This window comes from Podarcis liolepis, assembly GCF_965112155.1.
Source record: "Podarcis liolepis genome assembly, chromosome: 7".
Classification (NCBI taxonomy): Eukaryota; Metazoa; Chordata; class Lepidosauria; order Squamata; family Lacertidae; genus Podarcis; species Podarcis liolepis.
In genome coordinates, this window is record NC_139561.1 from 27,852,864 (window position 1) to 27,880,595 (window position 27,732).

At 48.3% G+C, this 27,732-nt stretch overlaps 1 protein-coding gene across 1 annotated transcript; it reads left to right on the plus strand.

The window, feature by feature from the left end:
- Positions 1–526: 526 nt before the first annotated feature.
- On the plus strand, positions 527–27,478 carry LOC310711090 (trypsin-3-like; the record flags this gene model as incomplete). The annotated part of the gene is made up of 6 exons (XM_083512563.1): positions 527–581; positions 6,704–6,814; positions 19,729–19,888; positions 21,801–21,942; positions 25,175–25,441; positions 27,329–27,478. The coding sequence occupies 6 exons, from the start codon at positions 527–529 to the stop codon at positions 27,476–27,478; spliced, it is 885 nt and encodes a 294-aa protein (XP_083368689.1).
- Positions 27,479–27,732: the final 254 nt, after the last annotated feature.

Sequence of the window (27,732 nt, forward strand, 5' to 3'; positions counted from 1 at the left end):
TTGGATACCCTGGGGAGCCTGGCCAGTCTTTTGTAATGACAAATACTTAGTTCCTGAGCCAGGTCACAGGCTCACCCTATACATGCACAGACATGCCCTCAAGATAGGATTTGTGAACAAAAAGACAATGGGGAGGCTCCCCCACCCCCTCCCTCCTTGCAGAGAAAACATTTGGCCAGTTTGGGAGTCAAAATGGTTTCAGGGCTGTTTTCCTGTGCTGCTTCAGACATGTGGTTTATACAGTTATGTACGTGTTTGCTTGGTACAATTACGAACATTTATTATATAAGACCTTATTTTTTTTTAATTTCAGTACACAGAGGGCAAAACAGAACCGTGTTGGCTTTGGCCTCTCCGAGGCCTTGTGGTGGATTAAGTGCTGCTTCCTTTGGCCTTGGAGGCCGAGAACAAAAGCTGCCTTCATTATCCAGCCAGGTTGGCCCGCTGCCACAGCACCACTCAGCAAGCAGCATCGTCTTGTGGTGGTGATACGGGATGCTCCCTGTGTATGGGTGGCAGTCTGGGCATGGCAGAGGAGCTGACGCAGCACAGGAAAGGCGAGATGCTGCAGGTGTGCCCAGGTGGCTGAGCGGTCCCCTCCCAAGCGACGGATTTTGGAGCTGTCAAGGAACCCAGCTCTCCCAGTCAAAGCAAAGCAGATCCCCAGCTCTAGACAGCCCCCTTTGCACTGTTCAATGAGTGTCTAACCCAAGGAGGGCTGGTGAGAGGGGAAAGCCTCTGCGGGCAGAGATAATGAGCCCTGGAGGGTATTATAGACGCACACACTCGAGGTTCTCACCTCTGTACCAGATATTATAATTTCAGGCATTCTCAGGGTCATATAAATTCCTAGCCTGCCGGCTATCTCAGCCACCCAGATCTGTCTCCACATCTTCAGGGTCCTCTTCCCAAAAAGAGGTGGAGTTGCCAAAAGACCCCATCTTCCTTACAGCCAATCAACACACCAAATAAGCAAGGGCTGCCCAGTTGTGTGATCTCTGTTTCTCCCCTTCTCTTTTTCTCCTCCACTGAGCTGAAACAAGCAGAATATGAAGAACCGAGCGCTTCCCTGTTAGCTTTTGCCTTGGTTTGCTTATCCGCGGAGAGGATTTATTGATCGAGCAACCAAGAACCAATATTTTACTTAGGACCATAAAGAGCGCCTTCCTAAATTAAATGGAAACTGGAAACATCCGCAGCTCGGAGGGACTTGTAGAGAAATGTCGGGGCTTCTGAGTGTTTAATGGCTGTGTTGCAGTAAGGGAAATTCCAAACAAATCCTTTCCGAGGGTGCCAAGTCGGCTTTGCTTCCAGGTTGTGATTCTTGCCACGTAAGTTGCACTCCATGCTCTGGTAACTTCCAGATAGGATTATTGCAACACTCTCTACGTGGGACTGCCCTGGAAGATGACTTGGAAACTTCAGCTGGTTCAAGAGGCAGCAGCCAGGTTACTGACTCGAGTTCCATGTACAACTCAAATAACCCCTGTTCTAAAAGCATCGGTTGCCAGTTCATTTCCAGGCCCAATTCAAGGTGAAAGATTGCCTCCCTCCCTACAGACCCTCTTGAGTGCTAAGATTGGCAGAGGGTGTTAGAATTCCTGCTCCATGATTGCAGTCATGGGATTTTTGTCTTTCACATGACGGTATATGTTTTGACTCCACAGAGTGGAAAGTGACGGAGACAGGATGTTTGTGTTACTGTGTTCCGAGAAGTGGGACTATTGTCCTTTGTTCTTTTTCTCTTTGCTGTCTGATGCTAGAGAGGGAGCCATATTGCAGTGCTCTGTGTGTGTTTATATATAAATACAGTGGTACCTCCGCTTACCCAGAAATATTACCTCGGGTTAAGCACTTTGCTTCAGGATAAGAACAAAAATTGTGCAGTGGCGGTGCAGCGGCAGCAGAAGGCCCCATTAGCTAAAGTGGTGCTTCAGGTTAAGAACAGTTTCAGGTTAAGAACAGACCTCCAGAACGAATTAAGTTCTTAACCCGAGGTACTGCTGTAAAGTAGATTAGCCAAAATGCTGAGTTGCTGAGGTCTGTCACGCATGACGCACAAACTCTGCAGATCCCTAAGTGCGCCGGTGTCGGTTGGCATTGGTCGCTGTGATGTTTGGGCTGAAGAAAGCTTATGAAGCTCCCTAACGATCGACCAGGAGGGAGAGAACATGCCAGTCAGGCATGTGTCTCTGCCAGGGTCCTACTGGAGTGTAGGATGAGCTCCTGACAGAGGGGCCCTCTGGCAGGTGGCCTAGGAGAAGACATTCTTTATAGGAGCTATTGATTTCCCTCCCCACAGAGGTGAGTCTAGCACCCTTTTATGCCTTGACATGCTTCCTAGGACTTACCCTACTCCTTAATTGCAATAAGTTTGAACTTGTCTGAATACTGTATTTTTATATTGTGGTAGCATGCCCCAGGGGTTCATGGTGTTCTTACCCCAGTGTGGGTAAGAAATCTAACAACAACATTAGCAACAGGAGGAGATGGTAGTTTCACTTTTCCAACTTCTGGTCCTTCCTTTTCAAGGGTGACAAAGGTCAGAGTTCATGGAGCAATGAGGGGGGGCACTCAGACATTTGCAGATGCCAGGAAAAAAACCTCAAGGGTACCTGGATTCTGGATGAGCTTGGGAAGTAGTAATGGTGTGTGGGGGGGGGAGTCGGTGCAAGGGGGGAAACCAATTTCGTGGACGATGGCACCATAACATGGCGATTTAAACATTGGAAGCTGCCTCAGACCAGGCCAGATATTTTGTTTCTTCTAGTGTCTGGCATGATCTATTGTTTAAATTTATTTATTTGGTTTTTCAGATTAATTTTTTTACAATCACATAGCCATCATACAACACAGAAACATGAATCCAGAGAATCTCCTGGACTTCCTTCCTCCCCTTTGTGGGTCCTATTGTTAGTCATTTCCTCCTGCATCTTTTATAATAATCCAAATCATTTACATCTCCATTGTGTCCAAAACTCACCATTAAACTACAAGTGTTATTCCAATCCTACTAACGATTTTAACTGTTTACAAGTTTACAGTTACAACTGTTTATAATTTTAAGATAAATTATAAAGTTTCCCCATTCCTTATTAAAATTTTGGTCTTCCTGATTTCTGATTCTTCTAGTCATTTTAGACATTTCGGCATAATCCATCAACTTGATCTGCCACTTCTTCTCTGGTAGGGACTTTATATTCTTTCCATTTCTGGGCCAATAACATCCACACAGCCGTGGTCACATACATAAACAGTCTTTTCTGCTCCCTTGGGATTTCAGTAATATCCAAAGGCAACACGATGACCAAGTCCCATACAGTGGTACCTTGGGTTAATTACTTAATTTATTCCGGAGGTCCGTTCTTAACCTGAAACTGTTCTTAACCTGAGGTATCACTTTCGCCAATGGGGCCTCCTGCTGCTGCTGCGCTGCCGGAGCATGATTTCTGTTCTCATCCTGAAGCAAAGTTCTTAACCCGAGGTACTATTTCTGGGTTAACGGAGTCTGTAACAGAAGCGTATGTAACCTGAAGCGTATGTAACCTGAGGTACCACTGTAATGCGATGTCAATATAAACTCTTTATATAATCTATACAGAACATTGACTAGTATGAAACACATGAAATATGCGCTCTCTGCAAAACCAAATAAACAGAAATCTTGTAAATCTCTGAAAGTCACAAAATGTGCAAACAGATGTAGTGAACAGTGATTCTGGATACACCCACTGTTTCGTGGAATTCTTCTTCAGCACAGCAGGATACAGAAATGCTTCATAAACTGCCAATTAATTATTGAAATGATGACCTGCATATGCATGGTAACTTACAATAACTCAAATTATTATAAACTGTATGCATGATCTATAATGTCCTTGGGATTTCGGCACCTAGAATTCCTAAAAGGAAGACTTCGGGGTTTGTTTGTTTTTATAGAAAAGGTTATTTTAAACATTTTTTCAACTCATTATATATCATGGTCTACTGTGATGGATAGTGTGTCCCCAGAATCTTCTTGGGCAATGACTCCTTCCCCTCACCTGATACCTCATGCTTCTAACTGGAGATGTCAGGGACTGAACCTGGGACCTCCTGCGTGTTAAGGACATAAGGAGAAGCTGCTGGACCAGGCCAAAGGCCCATCTATTCCAGATCCTGTTCTCTCAGTGGAAAGCCAGGTACCAGTGCGAAACACACACACACAGGACCTCAGGACAGCTGGCCACCTGCATATTCCAGCCAGAGGCCTTGAGAGCCATACTGCACCCAACAGCAAAGGCAGCCGTTGTGTCTAGCAGCAGACTTGTCCTCCATGGATTTGCCTAATCCTCTCTTAAAGCCATCCAAGTTGATGTTCACCATAGTGTGTGTTGCCCTTGAACTACAGGCTCATCAAAGCACATGGCACTGCTTTTATAAGGAGCAAAAGCAATGGTCCATCTAATCCAGGATTAAACACCAGGAAGAGAACGCCACCTGATATCTTTTCAACAGAGATGCTGAGCTTGGTTCCGCTTGTGTGCGAGGCACAGACGCTTTGCCCCTCAAGCGGGGTCGAGGTTCATCGTTTCCCCAAGGATTTCCACAGAGCATCTGCACCGAGAAGCTGGATCCTCTTCCTTCTGCGCTGTCAGCGATCTCTCCTGGCAGGATCCGCAACGCCGTGTGCCAGGCGGTGAGAGATGGAAGCTCCTTTTAGGAAGAGTCTCTCGTGCCGCCGGCCTGGGGAGCTGGCCAAGAAAGAGGAACACTGTCCAAGCTGGCAAAAGGCAGTGTCTGGGTGCCCTTCACCTCATCCCAATGCGAAGGGGCTGGGAGAGGAAGCTGAGAAGAACGTAAGGTGAAGGGAAGTCAACCAGGTGCTGGCGTCCCTGAAGGACCTCTTAGGTGAATGACCCACTGTTCTCATGGGGATGGGGGTTGTCATAGCAACTGAAAGAAGAACCGGGATGCCCAGAGGAAGAGGTGATTCACTGAGTGCCTGTCCTGCGGGCAGCTCCCTTTCAGCGGACGGTTTAGTGGGGACAGGCAGCTAGTGCAAGGGATGAAACTCCTGCTGTTCCTCTTCCCATTGATTGGTGAGTAACTTGCCACAGACGGGATTGTTGCTTGCTTAGTGTGCGCTGCACCCAATCTGCTTTGGAACCAGGGGTGCTGGTGCTGGAATGGTCTCCTCAGTATGGGGGATTTGCCAAACCCAGGTGACATTTACTGGTAATTGTTTTGCCAACTTGCCAACATTCCAGCCAGACATATTTATCAGCAAGGATGGACCTATTTTTCCACTTCTAGCTTCGCATTTTTCCATCCTTAGTTCAGCTTATCCACCTTTGTAAAGGTAAAGGTAAAGGGACCCCTGACCATTAGGTCCAGTCGTGGCCAACTCTGGGGTTGCGGCGCTCATCTCGCTTTATTGGCCGAAGGAGCCGGCATTCAGCTTCCAGGTCATGTGGCCAGCATGACTAAGCTGCTTCTGGCGAATCAGAGCAGCGCATGGAAACGCCGTTTACCTTCCTGCCGGAGTGGTACCTATTTATCTACTTGCACTTTGTGCTTTCAGACTGCTAGGTTGGCAGGAGCAGGGACCAAGCAACGGGAGCTCACCCCGTTGCGGGGATTCAAACAGCTAACCTTCTGATCGGCAAGTCCTAGGTTCTGTGGTTTAACCCACAGCGCCACCCGTGTCCCATCCACATTTCTACGTCAGCCTTAAAAAAAAAAAGACCTAAAAAGAATTTATCAGCCTTTTAGTACAAGTTTCTTGTAATATACAATTTTTTGGTAGGTGTTATTTTGTTGGAGAACTGCATTGCAAAATTCAGAGACGTAAAGCTTTCAAAGGATAGCTGTGTTTCGATTTACATACTGGTTTATGACTTAGTTTAAACAGTCATAGGCTTCCCCAAAGAATTCTGGAAGCTGCAGTTTGTTAAGCTGCACATTGTTTCCCTAAATCCCGGAGGAAAGCATGCAACCAATCAGTGCAGCTGGCTGCTGTGGGAATAAGGAGGAAAGGATCAGTCCATTTTGGTCCTCTCGGACCCTCAGATTTTTCCATCTTAAATTTAGTTACACACACACACACACACACACACACACACACACTCCTCATGAAAATTCTTCAGCTTTCTAGTGTAAATTTCTCTTAAGTAGCACAATTTAGTACACAGTTTTGACCCAGGTACACATTTTTGCAAGCAATTTCTCATGACCAAATGCATTTTTGTACATTGCTTTCACTAATATATTTATTTTTATGCACACCGGTTTTGTTTGTTTGTTTGTAAAACATGTATTTTGGTAAACATTATTTGAGTGGAGAACTTGCATTGCAAAAATAACAATAATAAAAAATCAGTTATGTGCAACCTTCAACGGATCACAGGGTTTTGGTTCTCATATTATTTTGGAAAGTGTGAATTTTATGGATTCAACTTTAAATGAGAAGTGCATTAGATTCCCCCCCCCCCCCTAATCTCTAGGCCACCTGCACACTCCCACTATGATGAGAGCACTGTAATGCCTTGTGCTTCTTTTTAAATTATAGCCATTCTTTCTAAACCTGGATATATCCACATAAAAACGAGTATCTGCAAATTTTATGCAAAACCGCTCCTTCCCCACCCATTGATAATCTGTAAGATATCGAGACAGCAATTCAGGGGGCCAGTAACAGCTGCACATTGCGCTCTTGTTCCAGGGACGGCTCCACAGATCACTTCAAAAGCTGGCGACCCTGAGCATGTCTCCAGGAGTGATGAGGCAACCGGAGGCTCCTTTGGCAGTGATGAGAATGTACAGGTGTGGCCAGGTATGGGAGTACCAGCATCATATGGCTTTTGTAGTGGGATGAGAGGACCAGAATCGATTATAGGCCCGAAAATCTTTCCAGGTGCTGCTTTCAGAATGTTGTCCAAGAAAGAATAGATTGGGAGATGGCCTGCAGGCCCAGAGGCCAGATACTGCCTTCCTGGCTTTCATATCTGATCCCTGGGCTCTTCCCAGGTCACAGTCCTCCACAACCTTAGTTCATACCCTCCTTGAGTGTGTTAGCCTGTCTGCAGTTTCTCTGGTACACCTTTTTGCTTGCCTGAATGCAGGACACGTTGGATGGATTTTGTAGGTATATATTTACTGTTCATCCTCGCTGTTACCCGTGTGTGAGCAGAACGTTTAAAGTAATCAGTTTAGCATTTAAAACAATTAGTTAGCTGTTCAAAACATCATGCCTTGCAACATTAGAGTGGAAACTTTGGAAGCAGGCTGTGTAACCTTATTTTTATTTATCCAGGCTGTGGAAGCAGACTGGCTTTTTCTTTTCCCCACTCTTAAGAAAAGAACCGTGCAACAGACTGTAAATCAAGCATAAAAATAGTGTTTCACTCACATAAATGTCTTGCCCTCAATTCCAGCATTAAAAGTAATGAAAGGAAGGCCGGCAAACTCTACTTCTAGATTACAAAATACATAGCTGAGTTAAAAAATGGAGTCTCTGCTGAAGCGGAGACCAGACAGATATCTATCTGCCTTGGAGGCATAGTGGAAAAGAAAGAATGAGTTCTATGGCAGGGAGAAGTAGATAAGATTAGATGCTTTTGACTTTTCCCACATCAGAGAACTCAAGGGAAGTGACATCACACAGTGCCTTCTCTAGTAATCAGGAGCTCTGTGGGTCTTAACCCCTTCATATCCTTATTTAGCAAACATGCTTTGTTGGATTTGACTCTAAATTCCCACAGCATAGGGGTGTATGATGAAACTAGCTTAGTGCACAAATATAAAATGCACATTCATTGCTCTGCTCGCTTTTGCCTCTGGCCCCATCCGCTCCTGGCATGTGGCCCCTGGAAAGCTGCCCTGAAGGGAATGCGACTCTCCGGCTGAAAACAGTCTCCCAGTGCTGTTCTATGGCTTGCTGTCCCTTTCCTCAGGATGCAAATAATTAAGAAACCCCGTGAAAAACAATCAGGGCTTCTGCTGCTCATTCCTCAACTTCCCCTTCGAGAAAACCTAAATGAATAATATATGGCCTTTGTTTCGCTATTGTCGGGGAGAAGAGGAGAGCTGAGTAGCTGATCCGTCAGAGGCTGTCCTTAGAGGGATATCCACCTCCGCTATGACGCTCCTTGCCAGAGAAAGGAGCGGAGAGCAGAGAGAACTAAACTCTCTACTGTTAATGTCTTAAAGCAAGTGGGATTGGATGCAACCACCAGTTGCAGAAGGAGGAGGGTTGGCCATCAGCTCAAGCTAGTAGCTGGCCTCTGAGTTCTATTGATTTGGCCTGACACCCAGTACAGGTTGATCTATTAGGGCAGATGTGGCACTGCCTCACCAACTCCTGTCTGCTCTCAGCCACCCCACTCTGCCCTTGCCCAGGGGTGTGTCCCTGGCTTTCAGCTTCTTCCTCCTTAGTTTTAATGTAAAACTCCTCAGGGAGGAGAAGGATGCGGACAAAAATATACTGACGTGCCTCCACCTGTCATTGGCTCTGATTCCGCCTACTGTTTGGCTTCCCTGCCTTCCACCCTGTTAACGGAGAAATCTGAGGGCTCCCTTGGACAAAAAAACAAGGACACCAGCCAGGAATACCAGAGCAAAACAGCAGCCAGTAGGCTTGGTCTTTACTGAAGACTGTCAGGACAGGACTCCCACCTGCCACAAGGTGGAACAAGATGGAACAAAAGAGCACCCAAACTTTTATTAGCTGCTAATCCCCATGTTACACCCCCCCAAACTACATCACTCATACATCATGAAAGGGGAGGTCTGGTGGCAGTAATCTGAGCATCCTGGACCCTGCCCCATGGTTCCCCTTGCCGTCCACCAAATACCCATCAAGTGTAACAAAAAATATATTTACATTTCCCTGTTTCCCAGCCAAGTTAATCACACCCTTTTGTCTTCCTCTGGGTTTGTTATTTCTGGAATGGCTACCTGTCTGGCACTCAGGTATCAGGATGCCAGGGATTTTCACTCAGACAGAGGGGCTGCTGAGTACCTGAGCTCACATGTCTATATGAATTTCTGAAGTTTCCCCAGTGAATCAGTGCATAGATGCATTTATGAGTGAATTGTTAAAGTTGGTATTGTGCAGCAAAGGCCCTTTGAATAGACAGGAAGAAACTGTGATGAAGTGTTTTGTGGGGACAAATCACAAAAGTCACAAAAGCGTTTGTGCTGGTTTTGGTAGTGGGCTGCATGTGCATGATATCTGCTGGAGGGGCAACCCCCCCCCAACCTATACATAAATTCCTGCAACAACCCTACCAGTCCCAATGGGCAGCAGCCCTCAATGTATACACCAATGTAGACACCATGTAACCTAAGTACAGCCTGCTCTGACTGGCAGCACGCCTTTGAGGAACCAAGCGGAGGGGCTGTCAATCAACCTGCTAGCTAGCCAATCCTTTAAATAATATTTTTTTAAAAAAAGGATGAAGGAGACTTTTTGCAAGCAAAGCATCTGCTGTGCTGCAGAGCTGTAGGGCATTTCACACCAAGGCGATGCAGATTCTCTGCCAAGGAAATTGGGATTTTGCAGCTTGTGTAAATTAAACAAATAACCTCTGGCAAATCAACTTCATTTATAGGCACTGCAATGGTGAGCATACTTTCCCTGAACAAAGCCCCACTGAGTTCAATGGGAATCACCGCCAGCATAAGAAAAGAAAAAAGCTAAGTCAATTCTAGGCTGTATCCACAGAGGTCTAGGGTCCAGATCAAGGGAAGCCATAGCCCCGCTCTATTCTGCCTTGGTCAGACCACACCTGGAGTACTGTGTCCACTTCTGGGCACCACAGTTTAAGGAGGATATTGACAAGCTGGAACATGTACAGAGGAGGCCAACCAAGATGATCAAGGGGTCTGGAAACCAAGCCTGATGAGGAATGTTGGAGGGAGTTGGGGTTGTTTTACCTGGAGAAGAGGAGACTGGGAGGAGATATAATAAAGGTAAAGGGGACCTCTGACCATTAGGTCCAGTCGTGACCGACTCTGGGGTTGCAGCGCTCATCTCGCTTTATTGGCCGAGGGAGCCGGTGTACAGCTTCTGAGTCATGTGGCCAGCATGAGTAAGCCGCTTCTGGCGAACCTGAGCAGTGCACGGAAACGCCGTTTAGCTTCCCACCAGAGTGGTACCTATTTATCTACTTGCACTTGACATGCTTTCGAACTGCTAGGTTGGCAGGAGCAGGGGCCGAGCAATGGGAGCTCACCCCGTCGTGGGGATTCGAACCGCCGACCTTCTGATCGGCAAGTCCTAGGCTCTGTGGTTTAACCCACAGTGCCATAATAGCCATCTTCAAATATCTAAAGGGCTGCCACATGGAAGATGGAGCAAGCTTGTTTTCTCCTGCTCTGGAGGGTAGGATCAAAATCAATGGATTCAAGTTACAAGAAAGGAGATCCCAACGAAACATCAAGAAGAACTTTCTGACAGTAAGAGCTGTTCGACAGTGGAACAGTCTCTCTCGGGAGGTTGTGGACTCTCCTTCCTTGGAGGCTTTTAAGCAGAGGCTGGATGGCCACCTGTCATGTATGATCTAGTTGAGATTCCTGCATTGCAGGGGGCTGGACTAGATGATCCTTGGGGTCCCTTCCAACTCTACTGTTATGTAGTGTAGTTTCACCTGGGCCAACAGGGGGATACTGTATATAGTTTTCACTCAGGTCTGTAGATAGTTTTCACTCAGGTCCGCGCCAGTTATTTTAGGCGGGAACTCTGGGCTGTTGTGGTTACAATGTTGACAGCCGGCTGCCTATAAATACAGGCCGGCTGAGCTGTTCGCAGTCAGTTCTATTCCAGCTTACCATAATAAAGAGCTACTTGAAGAAATCGCTGTGCCGGCTGCTATGTCAACCCACGACTTAACACTGGCGACGAAGGTGGGATTGATGGACATCAGAGCACAGCCAGATGTGGCCAGCCTCTGAACTGAGCTGAATCACTGAGCTGAATCACAGAGCGAAATCACTGAGCGAAATCACTGGGCAGAACCAATTCAGAGCTGACTGTTCTGGCTAGAGCACTGTGTTCCATCCATCGCCCTTCACGCCGGCATCGGAATCATGGCTTCACTTGTGCCTCTACCGCCGTTTGCGCCAGCCTCTGAATCATGGGACTCCTACCTCGCTCGGTTCGACTGCTACCTCCAAGCCAACGAGCTGACAGCAGTATCAAAGGATCGGAAGCGGGGCCTATTCCTCAGCCTCTGTGGGCCTGAGGTGTTTGAGACGGCCCGAGCGTTGGTTGCGCCTGAAGCAGTCCAGGCAACACCATGGGACACGATCCAAGAGAAGCTCCGCAACCACTACGCACCAAAGCCGTCCAAGATTGCTGCCCGCCATGCGTTCTACCACCGGAACCAGGCAGAGGGGGAGTCAATCAACAACTACACCACCGCCCTGCGACAGGCTGCAATGCACTGTGAGTTCCGAGACTTAGACGATGCCCTGATGGATCGAATCGTCTGCGGGGTCCGGGACATCCATCTGCAACAGCGTCTCCTAGCCAAGCCAGACCTCACGCTACAGAAAGCCATTGAGGAGGCTGTGGCCTCAGAAGCTGCTGAACGCTCCGCCCAGGAGATCCGCAAGTCCAGCAGCCCGCGTCTTGCTAGGGAGCCAGTTCCGGTGCATCATGAAGAGGCCAGCAGTGAGGAGGCATCCTCCAGTGAAGACGATGACGTGCACCAGACAAAGCGGGAGCGCAGGAAGTTCCAACAGAAGTCCAAGGGCCAACCGGAATGTGCTGGCTGCGGAGGCAACCATTCCCGTGCCAAGTGTCGATTCAGAGACGCCATCTGTAGGAAGTGTTCCAGAAGGGGCCACATCGCTAAGGTCTGCCGATCGGCTCCGTCTGACACCTCCCCTTCATCGACTCGCAAGTCCAAGTCTTCACTCCAGTCTGCCAAGGAAAGTTGTTTCGCTCTCACCAACTGCCGCTGCCCGTCTGGAACCACGATTGGCCAAACCGACTCGCCTACGCGACGCAAGCTGAACGTCACGGTGCTCATTGAAGGAGCTCCATGTGACATGGAGATCGACACCGGGTCTGCCCTGTCCATCGTGTCATGGAGCACCATCAAAAGACTGGTACCCAGAGTGTCCAAAAGGCAACTCGACTCGCACCGCGTACACCTGAGAGACTACCAGGGAAACGACATTCCCGTGGTAGGCGTTGGCCGGTTCCGGATCGCCTTCAAGGATTTTTCGGGCCTGCTCCGGTTGGTGGTGGTCGAAGGTCAGCGGCCAAGCCTCCTAGGGCTAGACTGGTTTGATGCCCTCGGCCTGGAAGTCACCGGCATCAACTGCATCTCTAACGCAGAGACTGAGGGTCTGGTCAAAGACTTTGCCGAGGTTTTTGACGGCACCTTGGGCCAATATACAGGTACGCCCATCTCCTTTAGCCTTGATCCACAAGTCGCCCCCATCAAGCTAAAGCCACGCCGGGTTCCCTTTGCTCTCAAGGCTAAGGTGGACAAACAACTGGACAAACTGATCGCCCAAGGAGTTTTGGAGCCGGTTGACCACGCAAAGTGGGAAACCCCCATCGTCACGCCTGTCAAGCCAGATGGGTCAGTGAGAATCTGCGCTGACTACAAGTGCACGATCAACAAGGCACTTCAGCAGCACGCTTATCCGGTTCCTGTTGTCCAACACCTGCTGCATTCCCTGGGTGAGGGTAAGGTCTTCGCTAAGCTGGACCTTGCCCAAGCCTATCAACAACTGCCAGTCGATGATGCCACTGCTGAAGCCCAGACGATCGTCACCCACCGGGGGGCATTCCGTTGCCGCCGGTTGCAGTTCGGGGTGAGTGTGGCTCCTGGCATCTTCCAAAGCCTTATGGAGCGTCTCCTGCAAGGGCTTCCGGGCGTGGTACCATATTTTGATGATGTCTTGGTGTCTGCAGACTCACACCAGCAGCTGTTCGAGCGCCTCCGTGCCGTGCTGACCAGGTTCCAGGAGGCCGGGCTCAAGGTAAAGAGGGAGAAGTGCCAGATCGCCGTTCCACAGGTAGAGTTCCTGGGCTATCTTATCGATGCCTCCGGTCTTCATCCAACCACATCCAAGATCCGCGCTATCCAGCAGGCCCCCACTCCAAAGAACAAAACGGAGTTGCAGGCATTCCTGGGGCTGCTGAACTTTTATAACATGTTCCTGCCCCACAAAGCCACAGTGGCTGAGCCTCTTCACCGACTCCTTAGCACTAAGACGCCTTGGGCCTGGGGTCATCGGGAGACGGCGGCCTTCAACGCGGTCAAGGCTCTCCTTTCTTCAGACAGTGTGCTGGTACAGTACAGTGAATCCAGGCCGCTGGTCCTTGCCTGCGACGCCTCACCCATCCAGCAACGGGCAAGCGGAAAGAATGGTGCGCTTGACAAAAGAGGCACTGGCGCGCCTGGACCGGGGAGACTGGCATGAGCGGGTCGCCGAATACTTGTTCGTGCAACACATCACCCCTCATGCGGCCACAGGGAGGAGTCCTGCTGAACTGCTTATGGGCCGCCGCCTCAGGTCACCGCTCAACCGGCTACACCCAGACTTTGCCGTGGCTGAACCCCCAGGCTGTGCCAACGCACCACGGTCATTTGTCCCAGGAAACCAGGTCTTTGCCCGGAACTATGTGGGGGACATCCCTTGGGTGCCAGCCACAGTAGTGGGAGTCACTGGACCTTGCTCGTACCAGGTGGCACTCGAAGACGGACGCTTGTGGCGACGGCACATAGACCAGCTTAGGCGCAGGGTTGGGGACTTGGACACTACCGAGGTGCCCCCAACTGCGCTTGCGGCTCCAGAAGAGACACGTACAGATGGCAAGGCCCCACCTACACCTCCCTCGCAAACTGCCAGCGTGGAGCCGAACCAAGCCGTTTCAGAACAGACTCAGACCACTCCACTTGCGGAGGCTCCACTCACAGCAGCGGATCCAGGGGAGTTGGTTCCAACGCCACCTAGGGTCGCACCACAGCCTCAGCGAGAACTGTGTGGCCCTCCGGACTTGGCTACCAGTCCCCGGCGGTCTGGCAGAGTTTCCAAGCGCCCAACTAATTTAAAGGACTATGTTGTTGGACAGGTATCACTGTTGGTCTAAGTATGGGAAATGTAACCGATATGCTTTTGTGCCTAATTGAACCATTACGCGTAGTGCTGTATATAAGGAAACCATTACGATTGTAACTAACGCCTTATCTCGGTGGGGAGGGGTGTTATGTAGTGTAGTTTCACCTGGGCCAACAGGGGGATACTGTATATAGTTTTCACTCAGGTCTGTAGATAGTTTTCACTCAGGTCCGCGCCAGTTATTTTAGGCGGGAACTCTGGGCTGTTGTGGTTACAATGTTGACAGCCGGCTGCCTATAAATACAGGCCGGCTGAGCTGTTCGCAGTCAGTTCTATTCCAGCTTACCATAATAAAGAGCTACTTGAAGAAATCGCTGTGCCGGCTGCTATGTCAACCCACGACTTAACATCTACAGTTCTGTGATTCTAAGCATGTGTAAAAACATGCAGATTAAGAAGTCACATTACCTGTTTTTTTTTTTAAAGCACTTTAAACCCCCCCCCCCCCGAACTAAAGTGACACTGCATAACAGAGCAATTATCTCCACTCCAGAGAACATAAATTTGGATGTTCTTGCTTCCTGACAAGTCTCCTCTTCCAATTTCCAGTCGTTTTTCTTTTGAAAAACGGTACACTCATATTTCAAAAAGGCAACTCTTAAATGTGCATTTAAAAGAGCTGTCGCTGGTTGCCTCCACAGGAGGACTGCACTGCTCAGGTGTCGCCTTTTCGCAATCAGCTGGAAGGAAAATTAAAACTGTGGTTCCACGTGACCATGGGTAGGCAAACCAAGGCCCAGGGGCTGGATCCGGCCCAATTGCCTTCTAAATCCGACCTGCGGACGGTCCGGGAATCAGCGTGTTTTTACATGAGTAGATTGTGTCCTTTTCTTTAAAATGCATCTCTGGGTTATTTGTGGGGCCTGCCTGATTTTTTTACATGAGTAGAATGTGTGCTTTTATTTAAGATGCATCTCCGGTTTATTTGTGGGGCATAGGAATTCATTTATATATTTTTTCCAAAATATAGTCTGGCCCACCACAAGGTCCGAGGGACAGTGGACTGACCCCTGCTGAAAAAGTTTGCTGACCCCTGCACATGACCTTTGAGATCGTTTTACTTTATCTGGTAACGTCTATCTCTTTGGTCAATGAAATATACCGTACTCAGAGTCCTGCAGTGATTTCATGCTCTTTATTGCAGCTTGTAAAACAGTGATTGAATTGCCCCCCAAACCTCAGGCTTTTATATACATTATTTACACAATGAGTCCCATCTGATTGGCTGATTCTGCTTCCCTCCTGGAGCCTGATTGGTCTTTCCCTGCAAGCCAATCAGTTGTTGCATTCTAGGATCCTACTTGCCTATTGTTCTAGGATCCATGCTTAGTACATAAGAGTCAAGATTCTGAGTGTTGTCTAGGTAAAGGTAAAGGTAAAGGTAAAGGTAAAAGGACTCCTGACCATTAGGTCCAGTTGTGACTGGCCAAGGGAGCCGGCGTACACTTCCGGGTCATGTGGCCAGCATGACAAAGCTGCTTCTGGTGAACCAGAGCAGCACACGGAAACACCGTTTACCTTCCTGCTGGAGTGGTACCTATTTATCTACTTGCACTTTGACGTGCTTTTGAACTGCTAGGTGGGCAGGAGCAGGGACCGAACAACGGGAGTTCACCCCGTCGCAGGGATTCGAACTGCCGACCTTCTGATCGGCAAGTCCTAGGCTCTGTGGTTTAACCCACAGCACCACCCGCGTCCCTGAGTGTTGTCTAAGCAGAAGTAAATTCCATGGGAGGGAGGTTTCCTCTGAACTCAAGAAGGGCATGCTGGTTCAGGCCAGTGGCCCATCTAGACTTCACAGTGGCCAACCAGATGCCTGGGGGAAGCGTGTGAGCAGAGTTTGAGGAATGCTGTACTCTCCCCTCCTGGAATTTCCAGCAACTGGTATCCGATGGCATTACTGCCTCTGACCCTGGAGGCATAGCGTAGTCATGGATAGCCTTCTCTTCCATGACTTTGTCAAACCATCTTTCAAAGCCATCTGTTGAGTGCCCATCGCTGCCTCCTGTCGGAGTGATTCTCATCATTTCCCCCTCTGAATAATGAGAGGAAACTAGCAAAGTTTCCCCTTCCAGGATGCAGAACATACTGTTATGGTTGAATTCCAGCTTTCAAAACAGCCATCCTTAATTCAGTTTCATTTTTACCCAAAATATTGGTACCATTATCAAGCATATCTAAATTTTTGTTTTGTCTTTTTAACTGGGGTTATATTTGACTACAGAACCAGATTAGGGAAGTGATTCCCGTCCCACTTTTAAAAAAGAGTAGGAAGAGCAAAACAGTTAGAATAGCAGAATTATTATTATTTTTTTAAAAAAGAAGAAAACAGAATAAAACCTTTTAAATTTTTAGCCCAATGAAATTGAGCATAAAGTAAGCAGCAGTAAACTTGGCAGTAAGAGCTTAGTAATAAAATGTTCACAGCAGTAAAAACTTGCTGGAACAATCAGATCTTCTATTGCCTGCAGAAAGCCAATTGATTTTTAAAAGAAAGAACATTATCTTTAAATGGCAAGGCATTCGTGGAAAAGAGAGATTGGGAACTGGTAGCCTTTCAGTATTTTCTTTTCTTTTTAAAGCAGGCACATACCGAGAACAGGAAATGACTAATTAAAGGGCCAGTAGGAGGGAGAAACCTCACCAGCACATTCACAGTCTGCTGCTGAAATTGTATTTTAATGGTGGGGTGCAGTGCAGTGAATCATCACGAATCAAGTCTGAGGAAAGACTGGAGAACGACACAGAAAACACTGGAATAAAATGGATTCGCCAGCAATGCTGCCTGTATTCTCTCTGAAAACTGAGTGAATGAATGAGGCAACTGCTGGTGTAGTGATCAGTGATGGTCAGAGGAGGCGTCTCTAAGGCCAACTATTAACAGCTTTCTGTCCTATATGCTAACTGTGAGCTCATTCTCCAAGTGTGGTTTTCAACCAGTGTGCCGTGGCACCCTTTGTTGTTGTTGTTGTTGTTGTTGTTGTTGTTGTTTAGTCGTTGAGTCGTGTCCGACTCTTCGTGACCCCATGGACCAGAGCACGCCAGGCACTCCTATCTTCCGCTGCCTCCCGCAGTTTGGTCAAACTCATGCTGGCAGCTTTGAGAACACTATCCAACCATCTCGTCCTCTGTTGTCCCCTTCTCCTTGTGCCCTCCATCTTTCCCAACATCAGGGTCTTTTCCAGGGAGTCTTCTCTTCTGATGAGGTGGCCAAAGTACTGGAGTCTCAGTCTCAGGATCTGTCCGTCCAGTGAGCACTAAGGGCTGATTTCCTTAAGAATGAATAGGTTTGATCTTCTTGCAGTCCATGGGACTCTCAGGAGTCTCCTCCAGCACCATAATTCAAAAGCATCAATTCTTCAGTGATCAGCCTTCTTTATGGTCCAGCTTTCACTTCCATACATCACTACTGGGAAAACCATAGCTTTAACTATATGGACCTTTGTTGGCAAGGTGATGTCTCTGCTTTTAAAGATGCTGTCTAGGTTTGTCATTGCTTTTCTCCCAAGAAGCAGGCGTCTTTTAATTTTGTGGCTGCTGTCACCATCTGCAGTGATCATGGAGCCCAAGAAAGTAATATCTCTCAATGCCTCCATTCTTCCCCTTCTATTTGCCAGGAGGTGATGGGACCAGTGGCCATGATCTTCATTTTTTTGATGTTGAGCTTCAAATCATATTTGCCGTGGCACCCTGGGGTGCCTTGAATGATGGTCAGAGTGGGCAATACTGTCCTCTGTCCCTCTTTCCTTCCCTCCCTCCTCCGATGCCCTGTCGCATCTCGGCCTCCCAAAGGCTTGTGCTGCTGTTTGTTGCAGGAGCCCTGGCTGCAAGCTCCCCAGGTAATGGTGCCTCTGGGCCTGGCCAGGGGTTGCTTCCCAGGATCCTATGGGGCAGTGTGAAGAGGCACCTCTCTTCAGGGGTGGGGAGCTCAGTGACTAGGGCAGCAGCTGCGGCTGCCCAGAGGACTTCCAAGGAGAGGGGAGAAGAGAGGAGGCTGAGGGAACACTCCACAAGGGAGGGTGTTCGAAAAGGGGTGAGGGGCTGCCAGCTCTGTAGGCAATGGGTGTGAAATATACTCGGAGTCGAGAGTGGATTTCATGCTCTTTATTCAGCTGATAGTGGTGAGGAGGAATGGAAGTTCCCCCACAATATCTGCTTTATATACATTATTTGCACAATGGGCCACACGTGATTGGCTAATTTCGGGATTCTCCTGTAGGCCAATCAGGTTGTGGATTCACTTCCACCTGGAGCTGGATTGGGTGGCTCCTGCGGACCAATCACACTGCTGCATTGTTCTAGGACCAATCAGACTGCTGCATTTTGGATCCTATTGTTCTAGGACCAATCAGACTGCTGCATTTTGGATCCTATTCAACTCAGTACATAACAGGGTGACATAACTGGGCCCCACAAGGGTGCCGCAGAAAGAATGTAGTTGGTCAAGGGAGCCATGGACCCAAAAAGGATGAAAACCTCTGGCTTATGGGATGAAAACAGCATCACCATGCACAAGTGCGAAATCCCAAGGTTTGCAGAAGTCCAAAAAAGATTGCAAGGGTAGGAAGAATTAAGGATAGGGCACCTCCCCCACCCCCAGCAGCCCAGTTATGACCAAGCATGCTCAGTGAGCATGGGAGTGGGGAGCGAGGCAGATAGTAACGCTAGGGAAGGCCTGGCTGAGTGGCTGAAACACTGAGCAGCAGCAGCACTTCATGCTGCAACAATCTGTTGCAGTTTCAGTTACATCTCTAGGGAGTCTCAACAATGATAGGTCAGGGCAGGTCATGTGGTTCTATCTGACCCTTATAAAAACTTCTAGGTTAGACTAGGGGTCCCTCCAAACTGGTGGCTGTTGTGTGTATTCTGCAACATGTTACGGACACAATAATAATGCACTAGTAGCAGATTTATACTGGGCTGCCCACACATTTTGCTTTACACTAATTGACCAGTGACGTTTGCCTAGTCAAGAGAGCCCATCTTGCAAAAGTGCAACAAATACAGGACAAGACAAAGAAAAACCCTAAAATGGAACGATTGTGATTTTGAAAAGTAGCAAGATCAGAGCAGGAAATTATTGGGTGTGCGCTAATTGGAAAAGAAGCAGAATGGGTCCCACTCAGAGTTAACCCACTGAAGTCACCAGGCCTAAGTGGGTCATGTCCATTATTTTCACTGGGTCTATTCCAGTGCTTTTTTTCTATATAAAAAAATTAAATGTTTAGGGGTACTCTCATTTTGACTCAAGAAAACCCCCATTTTATAGTTCTAATCGGGGAAAATAAATGCAGTAAATGGGCAAAAGTACAAAGATTCATAAATGTATAGGGGTATGCATATCCCTGCATACCCCCCCAAGAAAAAAAGCACTGGTCTACTCTGAGTAGGACTGGCTTTGGGCGCAACAACCCTACAGCTGCTTTTGTGAGGCCCAAGCTGTGTTGAAATGATCACACATAAAGGTCCACAAACTGTAATAAATGTACAGTTAAAAAAGTACATTTGGAGGAGCCTTCAGTTGGAGCTGGGTCCCGTGAATAGATTTTCGCCCCCTCAGAGATCCTGATTATTGTATGACAGTTCTTCCCCTCCGCTCTGCAGATGGCGCAAGCGACTCCCAACGCATCATTGGGGGCTACATAGTTTCACCCCACTCTTCCAAGTACCTGGTCTCTCTGAAGAGGAATACAGGCTACCATTTCTGTGGTGGAGCCCTCATCAGTCGGAACTGGGTCCTGACCGCTGCCCATTGCAAAACAGGGTAAGGAGCCAAAGCACACTGCAGAACATCTGAACGCTCTCCAGGTCCATCCATCGGGCATCCTGCATCAAACAAGTCGGTGGGAGCTGGTCAGAAGTAGGCAGCACTGATTTGGAGGTTCGAAATCTAAAGCAGAAAGAGATGTTTCTTCTTGGTTCTGGGTCTCTCTTGCCTCCTTGCTAGGAGGGGAGGGAACTCTGTTGCAATAGAAAAATAAAGATCTGCCTTGCTTTCACTGCATCCTACCTCCATTCATTCATCTCTGACCGATCATGGACTTAGGGGACTCAGTCCCTTGGGGAGTTGGGCAGCAAAAACCAACCACCCCTATTTTTTCTATATCAGTGGCTGAAGGATAAATAAATAAATATAATAATAATAATAATAATAATAATAATAATAATAATAATAATAATAATAATAATTTATTTATACCCTGCCCATCTGGTTGGGTTTCCCTAGCCACTCTGGGCGGCTTCCAACAGAAGATTAAAAATACATTGAAACACCAGTCATTAAAAACTTCCCTAAACAGGGCTGCCTTCAGATGTCTTCTAAAATTCAGATACCCGGTAGTTTCTTTGACATATGAAGGGAGTGCGTTTCACAGGGGGGGGGGGTGCCACTACTAAGAAGGCCCTCTGCCTGGTTCCCTGTAACTTCACTTCTTGCAGTGAGGGAGCCACCAGAAGCCCCTCGGCACTGGACCTCAGTGTCCAGGTTGAATGATGGGGGTGGAGACGCTCCTTCAGGTATACTGGGCCAAAGCCGTTTAGGGCTTTAAAGGTCAGCACCAACACTTTGAATTGTGCTCAGAAACATACTGGGAGCCAATGTAGGTCTTTCAGGACTGGTGCTATGTGGTCTTGGCAGCTGCTCCCAGTCACCAGTTTAGCTGCTGCATTCTGAATTAGTTGTAGTTTCCGGGTCACCTTCAAAGGTAGCCCTACATAGAGCGTGTTGCAGTTTGTAGAGTAGTAATTTAATGGGAAAGGAGCATGAAGGAGGAGGTAGATAGAGGAGGAACCTGAGAAAAGGGGCAATGGACAGCTTTTAACCAGATTTCCCCGCCTGTTGCCAGTTTTACAGCAAAGCTCTTCCTACAAATTACCGCATTTTTTGCCCTATAAGACGCACTTTTCCCCCTCCAAAAATGAAGGGGAAATCTGGGTGCGTCCTATGGGGCGAATGCAGGCTTTCGCTGAAGCTTGGAGAGCGAGAGGGGTCTGTGCGCACCGACCCCTCTTGCTCTCCAGGCTTCAGGAAGACATCCGCAGCCTAGGCAGCCCTGCGGGAGGTTCCGCAGGGCTGTCTAGGCTGTGGATAGCAGCCTGCTTCCCGGAGCGCCAGGCTCGCTGAAAGCAGAGCGCCCAGTGCTTCCGGAACACATCCGCAGCCTAGGCAGCCCTGCGGGAGGTCCCTGAAGCAGAGCGCCCCTCGCGCCGGGCAGATATCCGCAGTGTGGGGAGCCCTGCAGGAGTTCCCCGCAGGGCTCCCCACGCTGCGGATAGCAGCCTGCCACCCGGTGCGCGAGGCGCAGAGCGCCCCGCGCGCCGGGCAGACATCGGCCAGCCCCACAAGCTTGGGGGACAGCAGGGAGGCGCAGCACCGCCATCCCGCTGTTCCTCAACCTGTTTCGGTTTCCCCGACCTGGTTTTTTTTTTTGGTGGAAATAAAGGGAATTCCCCCCCCCTTTATTTCCCTCCCAAAAAACTAGGTGCGTCCTATGGGACGAAAAATACGGTAACTACTGTTTTATATGGTTCTGGAGAGGTTACTACACTACCCATCTGCGGTAAGCCCAAAGACATATCAAGATCTGACAATCCTGCATAACAGACCCCTGCCTAACCCAAATCTGACATGTTTGCGATAAATCCACCCTCATCCCGTTTTCTTGCTCCTCTTTCAGAATCCACCAGATGCTGATCGTAGCCGGGGAATATTCGCTTTCCACGTTTGAAGGCACGGAGCAGATCTTCCGACCTGCCCGCATGGTGGTCCATCCAGACTACAGCGCCACTTCCAAAAATGCAGACATCATGCTTATCAAGGTAACAAAGTTTCCTGGGTGTCAGAACGGGGTCAGGATCGAAAGGAAGGGAGAGTTTCAGCTGGAGTTGTGGACGGCAAGCCCAGGTGGGCCAGGATCCACAGCCTGCTGGCCAGATCTTTGAAAACGGTGACTTTTTAAAATTGCAATTATGTGGGGGACTGAAAAACAAAGATAACGGAGAGACACCAGTCGTGGGCATAGCCAGGATTTTTGGGAAGGGCAGGCAAAGTTGTTCAGCTTTTTTTTAGGAAATCAAAACTGTTGAGCTGGGGAGGGAAGGGGGAGGAAATGAAGCGATGGGCAGCCTTTCACGTGAGCAGCTCCAAATCCTTACCTAGTTTGGCGTGAGGCATCGCTTATATTTAGCTTGTGCAAGCATGGTAGATCACAAAAGGTGCATGTGCACATGTAAACAGATCCCCATGTATCTCAGCTTTCCTGGCTTAGAGCAACACACACACACAAACAACATATGGCTGCTGTTTTGTGCAAATCTGGTAGATTGAGAAACTTGGTTGTTTTTTTTTAAAAAAGGTTTGTGCTTGCAGGTAAACAGATTCCAGTGCATATGCCTATAATGACCTCAGGCAAGGCCGGCCCACCCACGAAGTGGTGTGAAGTAGCTGCCTCATGGGTGCCTCCTGCCACGGCCCCATCTCTGCCAGAGAAACGGTGCTAGTATCGGTGCTGGTTTCCTGTAAGGCCTTGCGAGATCTCATCAAAGTCTTGCAAAGAGAGCAATGTCAAGGAGAGCAAAAGATCTCATGAGATTTGGGTGAGATCTTGCAAGCTCTTTCAGGGAATCGGCACCAATGCCCAGGGCCTTGCAGAGCCAGGCAGAGGCCCGGGCCAGGTAGATAATGTGCACCCCCCCCCCGTTTATTTACCCTGGGGATAACTGAAGTCTTATAAATAAGAAGGTATATAAATAATTTTCACAAAAGTTATGCTGACAAATAATTTTATTTCAAGGCTTGAACCGTACCTGCATATAAAGACAAAATGGAAAATATAAATATACAATAGTGCTTTTTAAAAATACATAGGGAAAAGGATTATTTTAAGTATTTACATTTAAAAATGCTTTCCTCACGCTGCCAGCCATGGCCCCAGGGAATCCGCCCACCACTGCCACCGCCTTTGCGCCTCCGCGTTAGCTCCAGTGCATCCCCAGCAATTGTGAATATGCTGACTGAGGCCCCCTTGGAATCAGAGGCCCGGGCCAAGTGGCTCATATGGCCCCCCCTCTGTCTGGGCCTGCCAATGCCAGCGGTGCTTCTCCACAAGCAGTGGTACAGCTGCAGTGCCACTGGCAGGTGGCACAGAGGTGGCGAGTGGTGGTGTGGCAGAGCAGGGCGGCACTTCCTGCTTGCCTCAAGTGCCAAAATGGGACGTACCACCCCTGACCTCAGGATCCCAGGACTTACAGCTGTTAGTTCTGAAGGAAAGAAGGCCAGGACCCACAGCCCAGGTGGGCCTCACTTAGAGAGACGATGTGCAATTCCTTAGCTGGAGAAGGCTCAGGCGACGGTCAGATGCCTCGTCAAGCCCAGAAGGCGTTCTGGCTGGGCCTGCGTCAATATGCCAATGAATCAAAATCCTAGCATTTATTCATTTCTATCGGTTTTTTTGGGGGGGTCCCCTCCTAAATCTATAATACAGTGGTGCCCCGCAAGACGAATGCCTCGCAAGACGGAAAACTCGCTAGATTTGGAGGTGCTTCGCCAAACGAATCTCCTATGGGCTTGCTTCGCAAGACGAAAATGTCTTGCGAGTTCCTGCGGGTTTTCCCCCCTCCCCCCTTTTTCTAAGCCGCTAAGCCGCTTATCAGCTGATCCGATAAGCCGCTAAAAGCCGCTAATAGCGCTAATCCGCTAATCCGTGAAAGGACTTGCTTCGCAAGACGAAAAAACCGCTAGACAAAGAGAATCACAGAACGGATTCTTTTCGTCTTGCGAGGCACCACTGTACCCCCGTTATCACAGCTGTTCCTCTTCTTCTGTCTCCACATTGTTTTCGCCAGCTTGCTCGCTGGTAACGACACACGCGACGTAACAGGCTGTATGTAACAGCATAACTTCTGTTTCAAAAAACAATTCACCACATCAGTGCTGGGCAAAGAGTCAATGAGCAAGCGTTAAATTTACAGCCTGCAGTGCATTGAAAGAAAATATTATGAAAATGATGTATAGGCGGTAGTTAACGCCAACTAAACTTGCTAAAATGTATCAAATGAAAAATAAGGAATGTTGGAAATGTAAAGAAAAAGAAGGGAATTTTTACCATATGTGGTGGACATGAAAACCTTCTGAGATTTGATATATAATAATAATACACACACACACACACACACACACACACACACACACACACACTTTTTAAAAAAACCAGAAGTGTTTTTACTGGGTATAGTAGGGGAAGAAATTCCTAAAAGAGATCAAAAATTATTTATGTGTGCAACCACTGCAGCAAGAATTTTAATAGCCCCAAAATGGAAACAACAGGAGTTACCAACAATTGAAGAGTGGCAGACGAAGATGATGGAATATGGCGAAGCTGACCGGTTAAAATCTGAAACCAGCGAGATCAAGTTTTCCAAAAAGATTGGGGGAAATTCATACAATATTTGAAGGACAATTGTAAACAGTTAACAGCATTGGCAGGAATGATTTGAAAAGGCTTATAAGGTTGAAAATTCTACCTTTTTACAGATAAATTAAATAGGACAATAGGAAAGGGGGGAAATTAGAAATGTGATGATATAGCAAATAAATAAAGTAACCATGAGGTGGGAAGGGGGGAAGTCAATGAGCTCAAATGAGCTTGAGTTTATGTGAAAAAACGAAGATTGTATTTATATGTTATAAAACTCAATAAATATCATTTAAAATTAAAAATTTTAAAAGTCAATGAGCAAGCAGGCAGTGGCACCTGCCAATCCTCCTTTGTCTGATGCTGCACCAGTGTCTGGGCTTGAACAAATGGCAACTGAGTGAGACGGTTGCAGTGATGAAGAAGCTCAATGGAGCTGCTTCTCCGACTCAGAAGGAGACCGCCATTGCCGTTGGCACCGCCTCCGGAAGCCCCTCAGGTGTGGGTCCTTTGCATACACCTGAGCACGCCAACCATTGGCACCACCGGCCCAAACTGGAGGGTCTGCATCTGGGTGAGATTGAATTGATGGAATAAGTAACCTGCCCCCACCCCCACCCCTTGATGTCTCGAAACAGCTGAACCGGCCGGTGGCCTACAGCCCCTTTGTCTCCATCGTGCCCCTTCCCCAGCAAGGAGCCACCGTCCGGGACGGACGTTTCTGCCAAGTCTCCGGTTGGGGTTACACCACTCCCATCGGGGGCAGGACGTCGGACACTCTGCGCAGCGTCCACCTCCCCATCATCTCCACGTGGAAGTGCAACAGCTCCTCTTCGTACGCCGGGTACATCACCAGGAACATGATCTGCGCCGGGTTCAACACCGGGGGGAAAGATGCCTGTCAGGTAAACGCCGGTGTCCGTTTTGCAGAGGAAGTTCAGAAGACTAAACACCTCTTTGGAAAACTGATCAGCTTAGCACAGGGAGGATGGGGTTGGGGTCTCAGTCAGAGGCAGTAACACTTCCTGAATAGCTGTTGCTGGAAACAACAGGAGGGGAGAGGGCTTTTGTGTTCAAATCCTGCTTACGGGTTTCCTGCAGGCATCTGGGTGGCTTCTGTGAGAACAGGAGGCTAGACTAGCTTGTCCATTGGCCTGGTCTTGCAGGTTCTCCTTACGTTCTCAAGCCTGAGAGCCAAATGTGGCCCTCTAGCTCTCTTTATCTGGCCCTTGAGACTCTCCCTAGCCACACCCCCTCTCTGCCAATAGGCTGGAGATTCCATGCCACCCCTGGGTTTTTGGATATGAAAGAGGGTTCTCCCCACCCTGTACTGTACTTTCCTGTTGTCTTCCAGAATGGTGGCTGCGTTGATAGAATCACCCCCACTCTGTGCCTTTCAGAAATAAACCTTTCCCTGCTGCCCACCTTCTGCGTTTCTCCTTCAGCTGTGATTCATCTTTATTTGAGAAGGGCTTAATTCCAAGGGCAAATAATCCAGTGCATCCTGCTTTATCAGTCCCAGTTTTCCTGGTTGCCCATAAATTGCTGTTCTCGTCTTTGACAGGTTGGGGGATCCCTTCTTGAAATGTTCTTCGAGAGAGCTGATGATGTTGCTGTTCTTTGGGGTTCACCCCCTCCCTCTTTCCTAGCAATTAAATTTCGGAAGCAACGACTGCACGCTTCCATGCTCAGTCATGCACCTAGACGCATATTGTTGCACACCACCCCAAATATATACAACCTAAACCTACAATGGAGGAGCTTACAGCATTAGCACCCCAAATCCAAGAGGGTCTTCCCATAGCCACAGGCTTTGATTCCAGCAGAAATCAGGCATGCCTTTGTCACTCAACTGCCCAGCCTGCAGCCTGCTTCTAGCTTCTAGTACACACACAAAGGTAAACGTAAAGAACGTGGATGGTGCTGTGGTCTAAACCACTGAGCCTCTTGGGCTTGCCAATCAGAAGATTGGTGGTTTGAATCCCCACGATGGGGTGAGCTCCTTTTGCTCTGCCCCAGCTCCTGCCAACCCAGCAGTTCGAAAGCATGCCAGTGCAAGTAGATAAATAGGTACTGCTGCAGCAGGAAAGTAAACGTGGTTGCACCAGAAGCGGTTTAGTCAGGCTGGCCACATGACTCAGAAAGCTGTCTGTGGACAAATGCTGGCTCTCTCGGCCTGAATGTGAGATAAGCGCCGCAACCCCATAGTCGTCTTTGACTGGAGTTAACCATCCAGGGATCCTTTACGTTTACCTTTTTTACACACACACACACCCCACACTGGCTTTTACCTTTCTACCTTTCACAACATTAACACGCCAGTAAGGTCTTGCTTCTCCCAGAGCTGCAGCCTTGGGTTCAAGCAGAAACTAAGCATGTCTCTGCCTCTCTGTTTTCTGCCTGCTTCTAGCTGTCTCATGCACACCTCAGGCCAGACCAGCTAACGGCTAGTTGAGAGAGGGGGCCCATCTGTTTGTGTATGAATCCTGCACAGAGCCACTTCCTTTGTTACCTTAATGGCCCATATTTAGGAGCCACTCCCAAGAAACTTGTCTGGCTATTCCAGCAACTGGCTCCTAAATGTACCACTCTTCCTTTTGAGTGTTATGCTTCCAACAGGGACCAGGTGGGGATGGGTCGAGACTTTAAAAGAGCTTTGTGAAATTACTTTTTAAAAATGTAGTTTGCTTTTTAATATAAAGAACCGATGGATATTAGCAGCTGCTTTGACAAAGCTTTAATGCTAATTCTCTTCACTGTGTTTCCACCCCCCCCATTCTTTCTCCCACCAGGGCGATTCTGGGGGCCCCTTAGTGTGTGAAGGGCGCGTTTTTGGGATCGTTTCCTGGGGCCACAGCTGTGCCAGCCCCAGATACCCAGGTGTCTACACGGCAGTCTCCAACTTCCAGAAATGGATTTACAAGACCATCTTCAAGAAATAAACCTGCCATTCAGTCCCTGATGATCAAATAACCAATTCGTAGAATATATATGTATATATCTTGAAAACACACAAATAACTTGTTTTGTTGAGTTATATATTTAAGTAACTTCAGACCCTGGGATTAATCATCTTCTCTCTCTGCCACACAAACACTTTAAATGTCCAGTGTGCATTACTTCAGTTGTGAAACACACCATTAATTTAGGTCCTGAATATCTGAAGGAGGACCTCCTTCTCTACAGACCCTCTCAG